This window comes from Microcaecilia unicolor, chromosome 1, assembly GCF_901765095.1.
Source record: "Microcaecilia unicolor chromosome 1, aMicUni1.1, whole genome shotgun sequence".
Lineage (NCBI taxonomy): Eukaryota > Metazoa > Chordata > Amphibia > Gymnophiona > Siphonopidae > Microcaecilia > Microcaecilia unicolor.
The window spans coordinates 309,064,450-309,082,005 of NC_044031.1; the positions used below are offsets into that span (position 1 = coordinate 309,064,450).

The 17,556-nt window shown below is 42.9% G+C and overlaps 1 protein-coding gene across 4 annotated transcripts in view; it reads right to left on the reverse strand.

The window, feature by feature from the left end:
* PLA2G6 (phospholipase A2 group VI) overlaps positions 1–17,556 on the reverse strand; it is a 207,512-nt gene that overhangs the window by 11,047 nt on the left and 178,909 nt on the right. For all 4 annotated transcript variants that reach the window (XM_030208256.1, XM_030208274.1, XM_030208248.1 and 1 more), the window contains one exon: positions 6,715–6,788. In XM_030208256.1, coding sequence (XP_030064116.1) covers positions 6,715–6,788 — 74 coding nt within the window. The remainder of the gene's footprint in view (positions 1–6,714; positions 6,789–17,556) is intronic.

The following is a 17,556-nucleotide window of genomic DNA, read 5'->3' on the forward strand; positions in this document are numbered from 1 at the left end:
TGCGTCCCGAGTGGTGACAAAATTTCCAGCCGTGTTTGCTTTATCTCTCCCAGCTGGCCATTATGCTCAGATTGTGGCCCGTTCCAGTTGGGCTCTTCGTGGCTTACTTCCTGTGGGAGGTGTCATTGACAGAGATTATCAGGGGGAGGTCATAGTCCTTCTGATGAATCACACTGAGGAGGATGTAATGGTGCAGGCTGGGGATAGGATAGCACAATTGTTGATAATTCCTGTCAATTCCTCCTCTTTTACTCAAATTTCTGATTTTGTGGGAGTCACTGAGCGAGGTACACAGGGGTTTGGATCTACTGGGAGGGGTGTGGGTGGTCGGGTATGGCATCAGGACCCTGCACACCCAGGTCCTCCTCAACCTGCTGAAATTATAGCCCGAGGGGAGGACAATACTGTTACAGTAGTTCAGCCAGGACAACAGAGTTGGACGAATGTTCCTGCTGATCATTGTTATTTAAGGGAATAGGATTTATATGTGTTTCTCCATTTCTTTTTGTTTCAGGGCATACTGTTTCTCTGTTTGGGTTGGGAACTCGATGCCCGTACTCCCGGCGAGCGGGTGCTGGGAGTGACCTCGCGTGTCCACTATTGGTGGAGCAACAAAAATAACTCGACCTTACAGCAAGATAATTATACATGTCATACTGCATGTCCGGTATTGAACGTAACTGCTTCCCAAGCTGTGTTTCATAAAACTGAACAGCGCTTTGTAGTTGTTTCATCCAGTTTTGTGAATGTGACTATCCATAATGCTACGTCCTGGGTTATGTGCATCCAGCCTATGGGATTCCGGGACCAGATATGGAGACTATGGAATCGGACACGCAAAATGCAGTTTCTCCAAACTTGTAACAGCTCTATAGTAAATATTACTTTGAATCGAACTGCTGAATGGATTTTCACTAATGCTACACCAATTGCAAACCGTTTTACACCCTGGATGGACTTCTTGCATGTGTTGCTTGCTGTTAGTAATATGACTAATCCTGCTCCACTGTCACGCATTCCCACTACATGCAAAAACATGTCTATGCAGTATAGAAAGACAGTATTAACTTACAATGTTACATTTCCACACTTGACTCGCTGTACTAGGATACGGCGAGCATGGTATGATACTATTTTGGGGGGTGCGGGAACTGGACTGGGAATTCTGAATACTGTAGATACAGATACTCTGTTTAGTAAACTACACTATCTAGGTAAGGACTTGCATACTGAACTGAATATTTTAGCCAATTGGTTACCTGCCATTCCAGGAACAGGACAATTAATGGTGCCTGCGATAGCAGACATTAATAATTTATTAGCCCAAACTTTTAAGTTTGAAAATTATACTGACACTACTTTGACAAAAGCATTGAATTATACTTGGTGTTCATTACAGACGTTGTACGCTTTGCATCAGCGGGACAGAGTCCAGATGGCTCTACAATTGGGGATGCATACCCAGTTGCAGACCCTTTTCACTGGATATATTCCGGTTGATGAGTGGTTGTTCCCACATTCAGAGAGTACAGTCTGTACTGATCGATTCTGTACAGGGGTTTTATCTTCATATAAGATTTTCCATACTCATATAGTATGTAAGTATTATATATCTCCAATATTAGTGAATGTTTCTGGTATCGTAACCTTTTGGGCCCCGCATATGAATGGGGAGTATATAACTGTATATAATGAGACATATAAATTGGATATGTGTAATGAGCAGGGAAATCGCATGATTTGTCCTTTCCAGCCACCACAATTTGAACCTTGCTTATCCCCACGTTTTGGGGAATGCACATTTACTGTTTTCCCTGCCAACTATGAGTTCTTTGTAGAAATTAGTCCGCGGACATTATGTATTTCCACTGCTAATTTCACAACTTTGTCAAATAATACCTTCCTGACCGATCTGTCAGGAGTCAGTTCCTGTTTTACTAGCATATCAGTATTTTGGTGGAAAGGACAAAAGTATGTATTATATCCGGATTTATTTAATTCTGCTTTCATACAGTACAATTATACCTTCTTTACGGAGTAAGTTGACCCACATGTTGCATATATCCTCTCTTATTAATGAGTATATTCAAGGTGTGAATCACACCTTAAGAGTCATGCAAGTAGATGCTCAATTTGACAATCACACTGTTCGTATAGTGGCAGAAAATATTCAAAGTAAATTACATCATAATTGGTGGGATCCATTATTGGGACATTCTCCTAGTGCAGATGCTTTCCTAAAATGGATCACTCATCCTTTACTTGTAGTACTATTAGTTAGCATCCTGCTAGTGATTTGGAATTGTATTTTGACTTGTAAAATTTGGAAACGACCTACGGTGGTCCATAATACTATGTATACTTCTGTCTCCTCATAAGCAGAGAATATCAAGGGGTGGAATGTAATACCTGGGATTGAAGGTCAGCTGGGGATGGAATGAGTGGAATGTTTTGGCTGTAATTATGTGTTGATATTCTCTGTTATGGGAAACAGGGAAACAGGCTAGTTGTTTAAGGGATGCCAGCACCTCTGGGAAAGGCACCTTCACCTCTAGGAAAGGCACCTTCAACCTGTGCAGGTCTGGGAGAGTTATTCTCTGTTATGGGGAAACAGGCTGGTTGTTTAAGGGATGCCAGCTTGTGCAAGTCTGGGAAAGGCACCTCTGTTTCACACTATAAAAGAGGGTGGAGCACTGACCTTCTTTAGAAGCTTGCCTGAACATAAGGGACGCCTGGTTCAGTGATGTCCCTGCAATCTCTGAGGAAGAGCTAGTGCTTCCCTGGTGGTCTTCCCAGATGCTGACTGAATTGCAGGTGCTGTAAGTATCTTGGTGTATGTGTTCACATATGTATCACCAATAAAAGCGATATACCGCATATTGTGTCTGGTGGCTTTTGTGTTGTCATAAGCACAGCGCCCCCTAGTGTTACAAGGAGAAGGACAGACTCTCCGGCAGAGAAAGCTTCCTCTCAGGTGAAGAAGTGGGATCAGAAGGAAGACCACAAGACTCCTTGGAACAGAAATATCTGGAGTCTTCCCCTTCATCCCAGGAGGCATCCTCCTCAGTATCGGACAAGAGTTCACGAACCACAGTCCGAAACTGGGCCCATCTCGATGCCTAGGAACGATGTCCTCAATGGTGGTGTCGAGAGGTGAACTCCCATGCCGATGGCGACGAAGCTCCCTCCATCGATGTCGAGTCAACCTGGGTGGCAGCCGAGGCCAATGCCGCAAGCGGTACCGGCGTCGGAGACCTCACCACGAGGCCCTGAGCCAGCCACCACTTCCATCGTCGGTACCGGAGGCGCAACCACCCCCGGTACCGGAACAGAGCGCTGCAGCAGCCCTTCCAGAAGTTCTGGAAGAATGGCTCGGATGCTCTCCTCCAAAGTCGCTGTCGAGGAAGGCTGGGAGGCTGATGCAGGAGTTGGTCAGAATCTGCGAAGGCCTGGGAGGTGGTACCGAGCTGTCCGGAGATCGACGCAGCAACACCTCTTGTATGGAGGGGGAGCGCTCCTCCCGGAGTTGACGCTTTCCGGGTGCCGAATCCTTTGACGCCCCAGAGCTCCCGATTGAGAAGAGTTTATCTAGCAGGCTCTGCGTAAAGGGCCCTTTTGTTGTGTTTGCGTTAAAGAGAAAATGTTTATGTTAAAGAAGCAACAAGCCATAAGGAGTGTGTTAAATGGCCATTAATAAAACCCTTAACTCTAAGAAGCCTGGTGTTGGTGAACGTTTATGTTGAAGAGAAAAGAGGAGGCAGCAAGCTTCCCAGTGTGTGAGGCCGAGTCCTGGTGTGTGGCCGAGCAGGGAAGAGCCCAGCAGTGACTGTCTGTGAGAGAAGCTAAGCAGGGTCAGCCTTGGCCGGGTCCTGGAAGGGTGACCAGCTTCACAAACTCCTGCCTCCACCACCTCCTGGCCCTGGAACAGACGCCGCCTCTCTCCATACAGTAGCAGCAGCAACCTCGCCACCCCGAGCGCGCTCCAGCCAGCTAGTAGCGATCGAACCCCGTTCCGTTCACCACCATTGGGAGAAGACTCCTGAGGGGCAGGAACGTGGGTAGTAGCAGTGAGAACCGATGCTGCCTCTCTCCATACAGTAGCAGCAGCAACCCCGCCACCCCCAGCGCGCTCCCGCCAGCTAGCAGCAATTGAACCCTGCTCCGTTCACCACCGTTGGGAGAAGACTCCTGAGGGGCAGGGACGTGGGTAGTAGCAGTGAGAGCTCGGAGATCCCCAAGCGCAGACTAGAGCCGCTGCCGCAATAGACGAATTAAGGAGACTGCTTTGCTTTGTTTTTTACTGGGGGTGGGGGGGCAAGGCTGAGGTAACGCAACGAAAGATCGGAAGACTTTGCTATAAGACTCTCTCCCGGTGCTTTAGAGATTCGGTAGAAAAGTTAAGTGTTCTCCGTTCAAGATCAACGGGTAAGAATTAATCAAGTTTCTACTTCTGAAAAAGCACAAAAACGGAAGGAGAAGAATTTTCTCAAGAAGAGATATTTGGACATGAAAGAGGCAGCAGCTGGATCCTGCTTTACCTGGCTAGTTTTTTTGGCTGCAAACATGCCGATTTCACCCTTAAGATTACAGTTAACTGTTTCGCTTGCAGAAGGAAGATGAAGCTTATTCATGTGGATTGAACAACTAGAGCACTGTCCAGTTCTCAGATGTATAAATGAAAACTTATATGATGGACTATCATCATAAAAAAACTTAAAACACAAGACACAGGAAGTTGAATCCCACATTAATAGATATAGGAAGCCAGTAGAGGCATCTTAGAAAATGAATGGTATAAAAAACCAAAATTTAAAGGGTTGCATATGTGTTTGTATGTCAAGTGATGTTTAGACGGTAACTCTGGCTATACCAACTAAGGCCGGTGCTAGGCTGGTTTGTACGGTCTGAGTCCCGCTTATAGCAAATCTTGTTGTAGAATAGGCTGGAGAGAACTTCAATGGAAACTCCAGTAATCTGGAACATGAGGACAGTGATGGGCAGACTTTTACGTTCTGTGTCCCGCAAATGACAAGCTGGATTCAAATAGACTGGAGTGGGCTTTGACGGCAACTCCAGTAGTTTAGAACATAAGGACAGATCGAGGCAGACTTTCATGGTCTATGTCCCGTTAACACCAAAGAAAGACCATGATCAAGTATATAATATCACGTTCATTGTTGATTTAATCTTGAATTGATAATGAATGACTTTTGGGCAGACTGGATGGACCATTCAGGTCTTGATCTGCCATCACTTACTAAGTTATTTAATAATGGAGCTACATTATCAAATTTAACAATTAAATAAAATGACTTTTGCTGCATTATTTTGGAATATCTTACTCTAAACAGTGAATGGAGAAGAAAATAGAATGCCAATATGTCAAGTGACCTGCATATACAACACACCATCTAAACATACACCTTACCCTACATATGCAAACATGCCCTTTCCACACACCTATACTCCCAAAATATAAATATACAGGATACCATTCACACACATGCGTCATATACCATTAGCCTGATACCCTAATGAGACATGCTTTACCATGTCTCTTCTCACTGAGTCCACCATACAGACAGGTAGGGGAAAACATACCATTTTGTCACACTAAGAATGCACTTTTCAACTCATTTATTTTAAGAGTATTACCATGCACTAACGTGCGTTAATACACTGTTTTTATTTTACTGCAGGCCTCCTTTTATGTAACGAGATCTATTAACTAATAATGCACACAAACTGTGCAATTTAGTAAATATATCCCTAAATCAGCAAATAAGTGATATACATTACAATTTGTAGATCATCATGGCTAGCTTTGTGCCATGTCAGCCTCTGTTCATTTACTGGTTCATTAAAAGATTCAGTTTGGCCAGAGGTGCCTAAACTTTTGCATACAACTGTAGTAGTTTGCAACACAGCCACCAAGCCCCTCTGCCAGCCCAATACCTAAAACATTAACATCTGGTTTACAGTTATAGTGTGTACACCAGGCAAGGCTCTACTTCGGAAGTATCAAGGTGACATTCTACTCAACCTAAATGTACTCAGTGGGACAACAGAGTAGCTTTATTGGGCTTGGATGAACCTGGATCCTTTGCAGACTGCAGAACCCTTTAGTGACATACAAGACAATGCAGTCACACTTGAAGATGAGATCTAGGTGGTCTTTAAGGCGCCTATGCAAGGCCGTGTTGCGATAAATTTGAAATTCATTCAGGAAACATTGCTTTAACAGCAGTTTTGGAACCTAGATATGGGACCCATGACTGCTGGAGTGGAGTGTGGCCACAGCTTGCATAGCACTGCATGTTGACTGCCTCCAGGATAGCACTTGATCATCCTCAGATGATTCTGCTCTCCCTCTTGGTCACAGGACATTACTAAACTGCTTCACTGCTAAAGGGAAGGTCAAGAAGCAGATAATCCATAAAATCTACCCATAAAAGACCTTCATATAGATCTCCTCAAGCAAGAGTTCATTTTCTGACTTTGCTAGTGTTCCCCAGAGCTATTCCCATCCCATGCTGAGTAAGATATGGGGAGAAGAGCAAAGTCAAACATTTGTGGCCACTACAAGACTTCACTGGGGATTCCAAGGATGGAGAAGAGAATCAGCCCAAATGAAGTACAGTGTAGAGTGGATCTTGTAGGATTGCCAGATGTATTCTACACCTTTGAAGTATATAACTACATTTATACACTTACCTGAAATAAGGCACATCCACCATTTCACACCAGGCCCGTGCTATGTCCACAGGTCGGCCATCTGAATCAGTGCACTAGAGGAAAACATTAAGGGTCTTAGTCAATTTTTTTTTAAAAAAAGAACATCAAATTTATTTTTGGAAAAATATCTTTGACTTGCTGGCATATTTCATGCCAAAATATATTGTGAACCTTTTCATTTCACCCACCCCAGCTCTCTAAAACATTAGATAAATCAATTAAATTGATAAAATGCAAGGATCTATAAACAAGGGTAGCTAGTATTACTTATTTTACGGACCATCAGAAAGCAAGCTCAAGGTTCAACAGTCGCATGTGATTTATAGCATATGGAATTTCTAAAAGTAGTGCCTTTAATCCCCATCGGTCCACAAAGAGATTTGGTCTTCATTTTATTAATGTTTACATGAAAACTTAAAGGTTTTTCAAATATTCATTTTCACAACAGTTTCTTCAGTATCAAAATTTTTCAAAAATAGAAGCAGAAAGGGGAACATCAGAATCAAAAGAGCAATCACTCAAACACAAAGAAGCCTCCAACGCAGCACCATGTTCCGCTTAGCTGTGACAAAGCAGCATAATTACATAGATCAGATTCATAGGTGTCACCAGCTACTTGTCAAGAAAACTAAACTGCAGCATCAAATGGCTGAAGCACACAATCTCCTGTGCAGCAATGCAAAATGAATTCGGACTTTTATGGGCATAATTTAAGGGACATTTGAATCATATAGCTCCAGGTGTACAGCAGGTGATCAGCTCCAGTATCTCTGAGTGATAAACGTAGAACTGGGTTTCAGAGTAACCCAACTATATACACATTAGTCCGACTCTTAGAAAAAAACCCAAGGGCAATTCTATAAATTATCACCTCAGTATAGGTGCCCCAATGCCATATGCTTAGCATCAATTCTACAACGGCATCTTGGTGCCAAAATTTCATTATAGAATAGTAGCTGCAAGTATTCTACAACAAAATCTTGGCACGCCCATGCCCTCTTACAGCAAGTCAAGGGCAGGCATCAAATGGCTCACCTAGGCTTGCCAAGTGAAACGGCTAGTTCGCCAAGAGACATGGATAGTTCATATTATTCTGTAAACTACATGCATAACTGGGAGACATGCCCATGTTCCACCAACATGTACACTCCCCATGTAGTTAGGCACTATGGAACTTAGATGCTACCTTATAGAATTACACCTAGTGCACTCAAGCACCTATATGTCAATTTACTGGCACCTTTGGCACGTGTAAGTGGTGTCTACCCCTAGGTTTCCAAAAAAATGGCAACCCATCGACAAATCCAAATACACTGCAAACACAAGTGGACAAAATAGATTCACAAATGTGCTCTATAATATGGCAGGAGAAATAGACCTGAAATTGCAAAGAAAATTTTACCCTTCCTGTAACATACAGATTAGGATGATGATCTTTTAGTGATAATTTCAATCACTGGTCAAAATCCTCCCTACTAATTTTGCATATTTAATATCTCAAAAAGTAAATATTATTTTGTAATCATTTTCAAATAGTCGAAACAGGCAGGCTTCCTTATATTTCATCCAAGAACATATTGTCCACAAACTTGGTTCAAAACAATGTACATTCAAAGTTGCCAGTGGGATTTCAAGCAGCTCTTAAAAATTAATAACACAGTGACACATATCTTGAAACAGCTAGATCCCTAAGGCTTTGTCAGGGGATCAAGTCCATCGTCATTTGAAAAACATACAGAAGATGAATAACCCACAATACAAACTGTGAATTCAAAGTATACTGCACACTGGATCTTACTGGCAAACATTCACTTCGTGCTCGCTGCCTCCCCATATGAAAGTGAAATAAACCTAGCAGCAGCGTTTTAAACCGCTCATAGCTCCGCTTATGTCAATCAAATGGTACAATCAAGTTATCACAGAAAAATGATTTTACACCCACAAGTGGTCAGTCTATGAATCCATTGCTGTTCACGTTGCAGCAAGAGTATCAGCATTGCCCCTCCGTCTTGGGGGGACTACTCTTGTCAACAGCAAAGCAAATAAAATCATTAAAGCTGTGGAAGAGGAGAAAATAATGTTGCACCAGAGGAGCGCTTGGTTTTAGTCTAGATATGTTGGAACAATGTTCATTAATCCTCACGTGCAAAGGTCTTGTAGTCTTCCCCACTATATACAGTGGTGGAAATAAGTATTTGATCCCTTGCTGATTTTGTAAGTTTGCCCACTGACAAAGACATGAGCAGCCCATAATTGAAGGGTAGGTTATTGGTAACAGTGAGAGATAGCACATCACAAATTAAATCCGGAAAATCACATTGTGGAAAGTATATGAATTTATTTGCATTCTGCAGAGGGAAATAAGTATTTAATCCCTCTGGCAAACAAGACCTAATACTTGGTGGCAAAACCCTTGTTGGCAAGCACAGCGGTCAGACGTCTTCTGTAGTTGATGATGAGGTTTGCACACATGTCAGGAGGAATTTTGGTCCACTCCTCTTTGCAGATCATCTCTAAATCATTAAGAGTTCTGGGCTGTCGCTTGGCAACTCGCAGCTTCAGCTCCCTCCATAAGTTTTCAATGGGATTAAGGTCTGGTGACTGGCTAGGCCACTCCATGACCCTAATGTGCTTCTTCCTGAGCCACTCCTTTGTTGCCTTGGCTGTATGTTTTGGGTCATTGTCGTGCTGGAAGACCCAGCCACGACCCATTTTTAAGGCCCTGGCGGAGGGAAGGAGGTTGTCACTCAGAATTGTACGGTACATGGCCCCATCCATTCTCCCATTGATGCGGTGAAGTAGTCCTGTGCCCTTAGCAGAGAAACACCCCCAAAACATAACATTTCCACCTCCATGCTTGACAGTGGGGACGGTGTTCTTTGGGTCATAGGCAGCATTTCTCTTCCTCCAAACACGGCGAGTGAGTTCATGCCAAAGAGCTCAATTTTTGTCTCATCTGACCACAGCACCTTCTCCCAATCACTCTCGGCATCATCCAGGTGTTCACTGGCAAACTTCAGACGGGCCGTCACATGTGCCTTCCGGAGCAGGGGGACCTTGCGGGCACTGCAGGATTGCAATCCGTTATGTCGTAATGTGTTACCAATGGTTTTCGTGGTGACAGTGGTCCCAGCTGCCTTGAGATCATTGACAAGTTCCCCCCTTGTAGTTGTAGGCTGATTTCTAACCTTCCTCATGATCAAGGATACCCCACGAGGTGAGATTTTGCGTGGAGCCCCAGATCTTTGTCGATGACAGTCATTTTGTACTTCTTCCATTTTCTTACTATGGCACCAACAGTTGTCTCCTTCTCGCCCAGCGTCTTACTGATGGTTTTGTAGCCCATTCCAGCCTTGTGCAGGTGTATGATCTTGTCCCTGACATCCTTAGACAGCTCCTTGCTCTTGGCCATTTTGTAGAGGTTAGAGTCTGACTGATTCACTGAGTCTGTGGACAGGTGTCTTTCATACAGGTGCCATTGCCGACAGCTGTCTGTCATGCAGGTAACGAGTTGATTTGGAGCATCTACCTGGTCTGTAGGGGCCAGATCTCTTACTGGTTGGTGGGGGATCAAATACTTATTTCCCTCTGCAGAATGCAAATAAATTCATATACTTTCCACAATGTGATTTTCCGGATTTAATTTGTGATGTGCTATCTCTCACTGTTACCAATAACCTACCCTTCAATTATGGGCTGCTCATGTCTTTGTCAGTGGGCAAACTTACAAAATCAGCAAGGGATCAAATACTTATTTCCACCACTGTAAATCACATTTGAAAACTTTTGCCATCTACAGGATTTATAAAATTAGTTTTCCACAAAGTCATGACATGTCTTGCAATTAGAAGTTTCACATTTGATATGCGCTAAAGGACCCACCGTCAACTGTGTAGAATCGCACGTAGGCAACTAAGCAGGTCTTAATAACTATTTCAAATTTTTACTGTATGAAAAGGCATCTCTTAAAATGTTGTTTCGCAAAGAGAGGGTGTGATCTTAAAACATCCCAGTTTTTCTTAATAACATTGGCCACCTCTTCCCCACTCATTATAAATCCGACAACAGAAGTATTCATCACTTCTTCTGTGGAAGAACGTTCCACTTCATTCAAAAGCAGTGCACAATTATATTTAGCCCACTTGTAAGCTGTTTTCAAAACACCTTCGGGATAACTTCTATCAAATAAATTCTGTGAAAATCTCTCCAAATGCTTCTTGAAGCCACGATCTTCAGTACAAGTTCTGTGAAATTTCAGAAATTGTGAAAAAGGTAAGCTATTCTTTAATCTTCTAGGGTGACAACTATGATATTCAAGTAAAGTGTTTCTACCAGTGGGCTCAACATACACATCAGTGGCAAATCCATTTTCCAACTGTCTTAATTTCTACAGCCAAGAAATTAATCACAAAAAGGAATGGGTAACTTGAATAGCAAGACAAAAATGTCTTTTCATTCCCATTCCACAGGACAAAAACGTCATCAATATAGTCATGCCACAAAACAATCTTCTCCCAAAAAGGTGATGACATGATCCATTTTGATTCAAATTCCGACATGTAGGTTGGCTATGGTGGGGGCAAAAGTCACCCCCATAGCCACTCCTGATGTCTGTAGATATAAATCAACCAGAAATAAGAAACTATTTTCACATAAAGCCAATTTGGTCAACTCATTCAGAAATATTGAAGGAACCTCATGGGGTCTCGGTCTAGATTCCAAAGCTCACCAGATCACAGAAAGGGCTTCACCCTGAGGAATCATGGTACATAGGGATCTAATGTCCAAAGTCACCATGATGATCTGTTCTTTAGCAGGATGCTGCACCTCTGAGATAATTTTTTAAAATGAGTGGTGTCTTTTATTTATGAAAACCTACTGGGCACTAGCGGCTTCAAAAACACATCTATAACAAAGGGGCTCCAATAATGAGCCCCTAGTGCAAAGGATAGGTCTAACTGGAGGATTTTGGAGGTGCTTATGTATCTTGGGCAGGGTGTATAAAACAGGGAAAACAGGATGAGTAGGATTCAGAAACCAAAATTCCCTTGAAGTGAGAAACCCTTCTTCAGCACTTATCTGTGTCAGTTGTTTAATTTCTTGCTGTAATCTTAAAGTTGTATCCAAATTCAGTCTCATGTACGTGCTGTCATCATATATCCTCCTGCATATATACAACTTTCTCTCTTGTTGACTAATTGGGTGTTTTTTGAAGAGCCTTCAACGAGCTTCTTTCAGCTTTAGTTAAATTGTTGTGAACAGTCCAGATTATAACTTAGTAAGTTGACAAATATCTCTTTGAAGACTTTTATTACAGGATCCAGGGGGATCGGGGGCATTCACTGGTATTTAGGACAAACCCTAGATTTGTCAAAAGGACTTCTCAATCTGCAAAATATATGCGTAGCTGTACAGTCCAGAAAATATATCTCTGTAAATCAATCTGGAATTGAAAGACGACAAATGAAATGGTGGGAACACAGGACAAGAGAGATAAATTATAGGTAGACAAATTGATGACATTAGTGTCCATTACCTTTGTAATCTTGTCCACGGACGAGACCTGGGCTGATTGTAGGTACCTCTTTGATGGTTGCCTCTGCCCCTGTCTCTCTTTGGGTGAGTCTAAAAAATCTTCCCTTCAATCACTACTACTACAGGAACTGACAGATAAATGGAAGGCGCTGAAACCAACTTTCTTCACAGGTACAGCATTATTATCCTCGTTCCTGACCATTCAAGGATATACCTAGTTATTAATATAATCCTGATTGTACTCAATGTAGGCATAAAACTTCTAGCTAAAATCTTCTGGGCCGAGTCAAGTGGGGTTTGTTAAAGGGAGGCAATCGGTTCTTAATGTATATCAAGCTCTATGTCATTGTCAATCCTTGAATACACCTGCCTTAGAAATCAGCTTAGATGCAGCAAAAGCTTTTGACACTGTGTTGTGGTCTCACCTATCTGCGGTGCTGCAGCGGGTGGGTATTCAGGCGTGGTTTTTTGATGTTATTCGAGTATTACACCACGAACCTAAAGCCCAACGTTTAGTTAACGGGAAACGTACAACCAACTTTTCCATTTCTGAGGTACGAGACAGGGATGTGTCCTGTCTTCACTTTTGTTTTGTCTTTGGAGCCTTTAATTAGAACTCTTAATGCAGATGACCGGATCTTGGGTATTACCATACAGGATCATCAGATAAAGACCATGGCATTTTGCTGATGATCTCTTGATAATTCTCTCTGACCCAATGACCTTGTTACCTCGGCTCCTGGAGGTTCTCTCCACTTCAGGATCCATTTCAGGGATTGTACTCAATCTTAGTAATCTAAGGCGATACCCATCACTACCCTGGCCCGTGTAGGATGGAGAGATCCTTTTCCCTTGCAATGAGAAGACATGGCCTTGAAATATCTAGGCATTCACTTACCACACAACTTTCCCTAAACATTTAGTCATTTAACAGACACACAAGCGAAATTGCGTATTTGGGAGGCATTTTCACTGTCCCTCTGGGGGTGTATTCACCTTTTCAGCATGTTCCTGGTTCCCCCGGTGGATTTACGTATTTCAAATGCTGTCACTATTCTTAACTCAACAAGATGAAAGGGATTTGAAGTGGGTCTTGCGCGGGGACATAATTTCTTATTTGGCGCAACGCCGAAAGGCGAGAGACGGGGCAATTGTCCGATTGGGGGCCTTGGTGCAGAGGCTGAGGAGAGAGTATGGGCGCTCCCCTACGTTGGGAAAGGAGGCGGCACTGCTAGGGGCACAGAAAGAGTTAAACGAACTGTTACATCAGAGAGCGGTTAAGACCCAAGCATATTATAAGTATCGCTTGTTTCAACATGGCAATAAGGCGGGAAGTTTGTAGGCAAGGATGATACACAAAAAGGGGGGTGCTCACCAGGTGTTACAATTGAAGGCAAATGATGGTCGAATGGTAACAGCAGATCGAGATATCGCAGATACATTTGGTAAGTTCTACAAGGCTGCTGATCCAGACGTAGAATTGGATCATGATCTGTATTTGGACAATCTGGATCTACCTCAGCTCTCCGCTGGTCAGAAGAGGCGGTTGAATAGGCCCTTTACTGAGGGAGATTTAATGCTGGCCCTGCAACAGAGTGCATCACACAAGACTCCGGGACCGGACGGGTATAGGGTTGAATTTTACAAACAATTTTTTGACAAGTTCAAAAGACCGTTAATATCTTTGTTTAATTCAATGGTGCTTACTCAATCGATCCCAGATACTTTTAAAGTGGGTCAGATTGTTGTGATACCCAAAGCGGGGAAAAATGCGGAGGAGCCGGAGTCTTATAGGCCTATTTCTCTCCTCAATGTTGACAGGAAGTTACATGCCAAGGTCCTAGCTAACAGGTTGTCCATGGTTCTTCCATCATTGGTTGATGTGTCCCAGGTGGGTTTGTGAAGGGGCGGACCGTGGTTAAAAATGTCAGATCTAATTTAGCATCTTTAGAAGTTGTGGCTCAGAAACGCCTCTTCTCACTCTTAATCAGTTTTGACGCAGAGAAGGCGTTCGACAGAGTGAACTGGTCATTCATGTTTGCCGTGTTGAGGCAATATGGCTTTGACCAGTTTTTTTCTAGAGGCCATACAAGTTCTGTATTTGGAGCTGCGGGCATATGTGTGGGTGAATGGAGAGTGTTCGCAGCCCTTTCGGATTTACAGAGGGATTAGGCAAGGTTGTCCCCTGTCCCTGCTACTGTTTGTTTTGTCTCTGGATCCCTTAATTCGTGAACTGAGACACCATCCTGAGATTAAGGGTGTACCAATCGGGAACTCGGAGTTTCTCCTTTCAGCTTTTTCAGATGACTTACTGGTGCATCTAACCGAGCCACATACCTCGTTGCCTGCTTTGTTGGAACTTTTTCGGGAATATGGAGATTTCGCGGAGTTTCGGCTTAATTACAAGTCTCTTGTGTTACCTTTGGTGGATAGTTTACGGCAAGAATGGGGGGTCGGAGTTCCCGCTTCAATGGGCTCAGGGATCCTTTAAATATCTGGGGTTACATCTATCTATGCGGGTCTCAGAACTATACCATCTGAATGTTTCTAGATTGTTGAAGGCTACAACGGAGCGGTTGTCATTGCCGTTGTCACTCAGTGGGCGGATCCAGTTGTTTAAGATGGTGGAATTCCCCAGATGGGTTTATCTGATGCAAATGCTGCCCATTTACTTAGCTAAGGGAGACCTAAATGTGTTTAAAAAGGCGATTAGACGCTTTTGCTGGGGCGGAAAAGCTTCCGCTGAGTATGCTGCAGGGGTTTTGGAAGGCTTGTCTTTTACGTTATGGTAAAATCTCAATGGTGCATGTTGCTGGGACCCCAAGGTGAGCACCAAAAATCCTTTTTTGCCCACTTGTGGGAACCCTGCCTATCCACCTGCTCAAGGTCCAAGTACCTTTACTAGATGGGCTCAGCAAGGAGTGGTATATTTGTTTCATGTTTAAACAGAAGAGGTGATACATGAACTCTTTTCTGATTTACAACAAGAGTACTCCATTTCACCCCTGGATTTCTACGCTTACTACCAGTTATGTAGCCTCTTTGAATTGGATGTATTTGACAGAAGACGTCCAGGACACTTTACAAGAGGTGCTCACCTTGGGGTCCCAGCAACATGCACCATTGAGATTTTACCATAAATTTCTTCAAGATATGACAGAGGAAGTGAATTATGATATACTTGCAGCAGCTTGGTCTGGAGAATTGCAGATCACTATCACAACCCATCACCTGCGCTCCTTCCTCCAACTGATACCCTCAATGGCAGATAACATGCAACACAGAGAAACTCTCTACAAGTTTGGAATACGATCATTCATATCTCCAAGCAAGCACATCATGCAGGTTACACTGCCACGGGCACTTGTCCGAAATGCAGGAACCCAGGAGCAACGTTGGGTCATATGTTCTGGAGCTGTCCATAAGTTTGCAGTTTTTGGACTACACTGTTTAGATATATTGGTAGGCTATGGAAGCGTTCCCTTCCTCATAGCCCCCTTTTACTCTTTGCCGAGTATCCCTCAGGCCTGGTTTTTCCATCTGAATATAAAGCTTTTTACATAACATCATGTTGTATGCTCTTAAGTCCATTCTCCTTACTTAGTTGGATGCCACTGGCCCGAAATTTCTATTTTGGAGGGCTTCTATGATAAGCCACATGTGACTAGAGCGAATGGCATTTGGTGACCTGACTCATGCCGCTGGCCATCGGTTTCAAACTATATGGGAACCCTTTTGGGGAACTATGACACCAAGGGCATGTAGTTACTTGCTTAATATCTAATGTCGTGCTATGCTATTTCACTTTTGCTTGCGAGTACTAAGAGATGGCTACTACTGCAATCGGATCATTTGGTTTTGGCGAGGGAGGAGTGGGTAGGCGAGTGGGGTGGAATAAATTTAAATTATTCTGTTTTTCAAAGTCAAGTTTGATATTCTCTGATCGTTGGTAGTGCATTGTTTCATACATGGTTGACTTCTCATACAAGTGATTACAACATACTACATTTGGACCAGATGGGTATAAGAGCCAAAGCCTCTGGCATCTATTTATTTATGTAAATGGCTACAGTTTGTTACACTGAAAGATATGTTGTTATATGATTTACATTTAATAAAAAAGATTGTCTCTTGCTAACTTATAAATCTTGGTCTTGTGTACTGCCTCTTTCTTTTAGTTTAATAAGTTTTTTTGCCCAATAATTCTATTTCAAGATAAGTGTCACTGTGTTATTAATTTCTGAGAGCTGCTTGAAATCCCATTAGCAAGTCAATGTACATTGTTTGAACCAAGTTTGTGGGCAATATGTTCTTGGATGAGATATAAGGAAGCCTGAATTTTGAACTATTTGAAAATGATTACAAAAGAATATTTACTATTTGAGATATTAAATATGCAAAATTGGGAGAAAGGAGATTTTAGACCAGTGATTAAAATTATTGCAAAAAGGTCATCATCCGAACAGGTATGTTACAGGGAGGGTAAAAATTTCTTTGAAATTTCTGAGGTACTTTCCTCTTGCCACCTTATAGAGTACATTTGTGAATCCATTTTGTCTACTTGTGGTTGCAGTCTACCTCTAGGTGCCACTTTATGGAACTGCCCCCAATGTCTGCAAATATATCTGATAAATAGATGTAAGCACCTGCTGCTGGTCACTATCAGAAAGAGGATGCTGAACCAGATGGACCTCTGGTCCAATAGAAAGCTTGGCCTCACTTCTGCCAGTTCCTGTTCTCTCAGTTTTCCCACCACTGTGCATAACATTATGTAGACATAGCTGCAGAACAGAGAACGACAGTGAAATCCCCAATATCACAGATCTACTGGCTTGGGTCATGAAACCTGGACTTTCCCAGTCTTAGTAATGAATAACTACTTAAGTTCTGGAACGAGTGCCAGAGGGATGATGACACTGAGGTCTCATCATTACTTCTGATATTAGATTGTAAGCTCTTTGAGCAGGGACTGTCTTTCTTCTATGTTTGTGCAGCGCTGCGTATGCCTTGTAGCGCTATAGAAATGCTAAATAGTAGTAGTAGTAGTAGTACCTGAAAACAGAAAGGCGAGGTCAGGAGCTCAAGTCAATGATCCCCTGAAATGACATAACACCCAAGTGACCTGAATTAAGTCATTTCAGGTTTTACAAAGGGATGGTGGCCACATATCCAAACAAAACACAGGGCTGTGATTCATGGTTTTCCCCAAGGAAAGGAACCTCCTCTCCCCAGGTCAACCCAGCTCAGAATTCACCTGATTCTGTGCCAGCCACAGAAAAAGCTCCA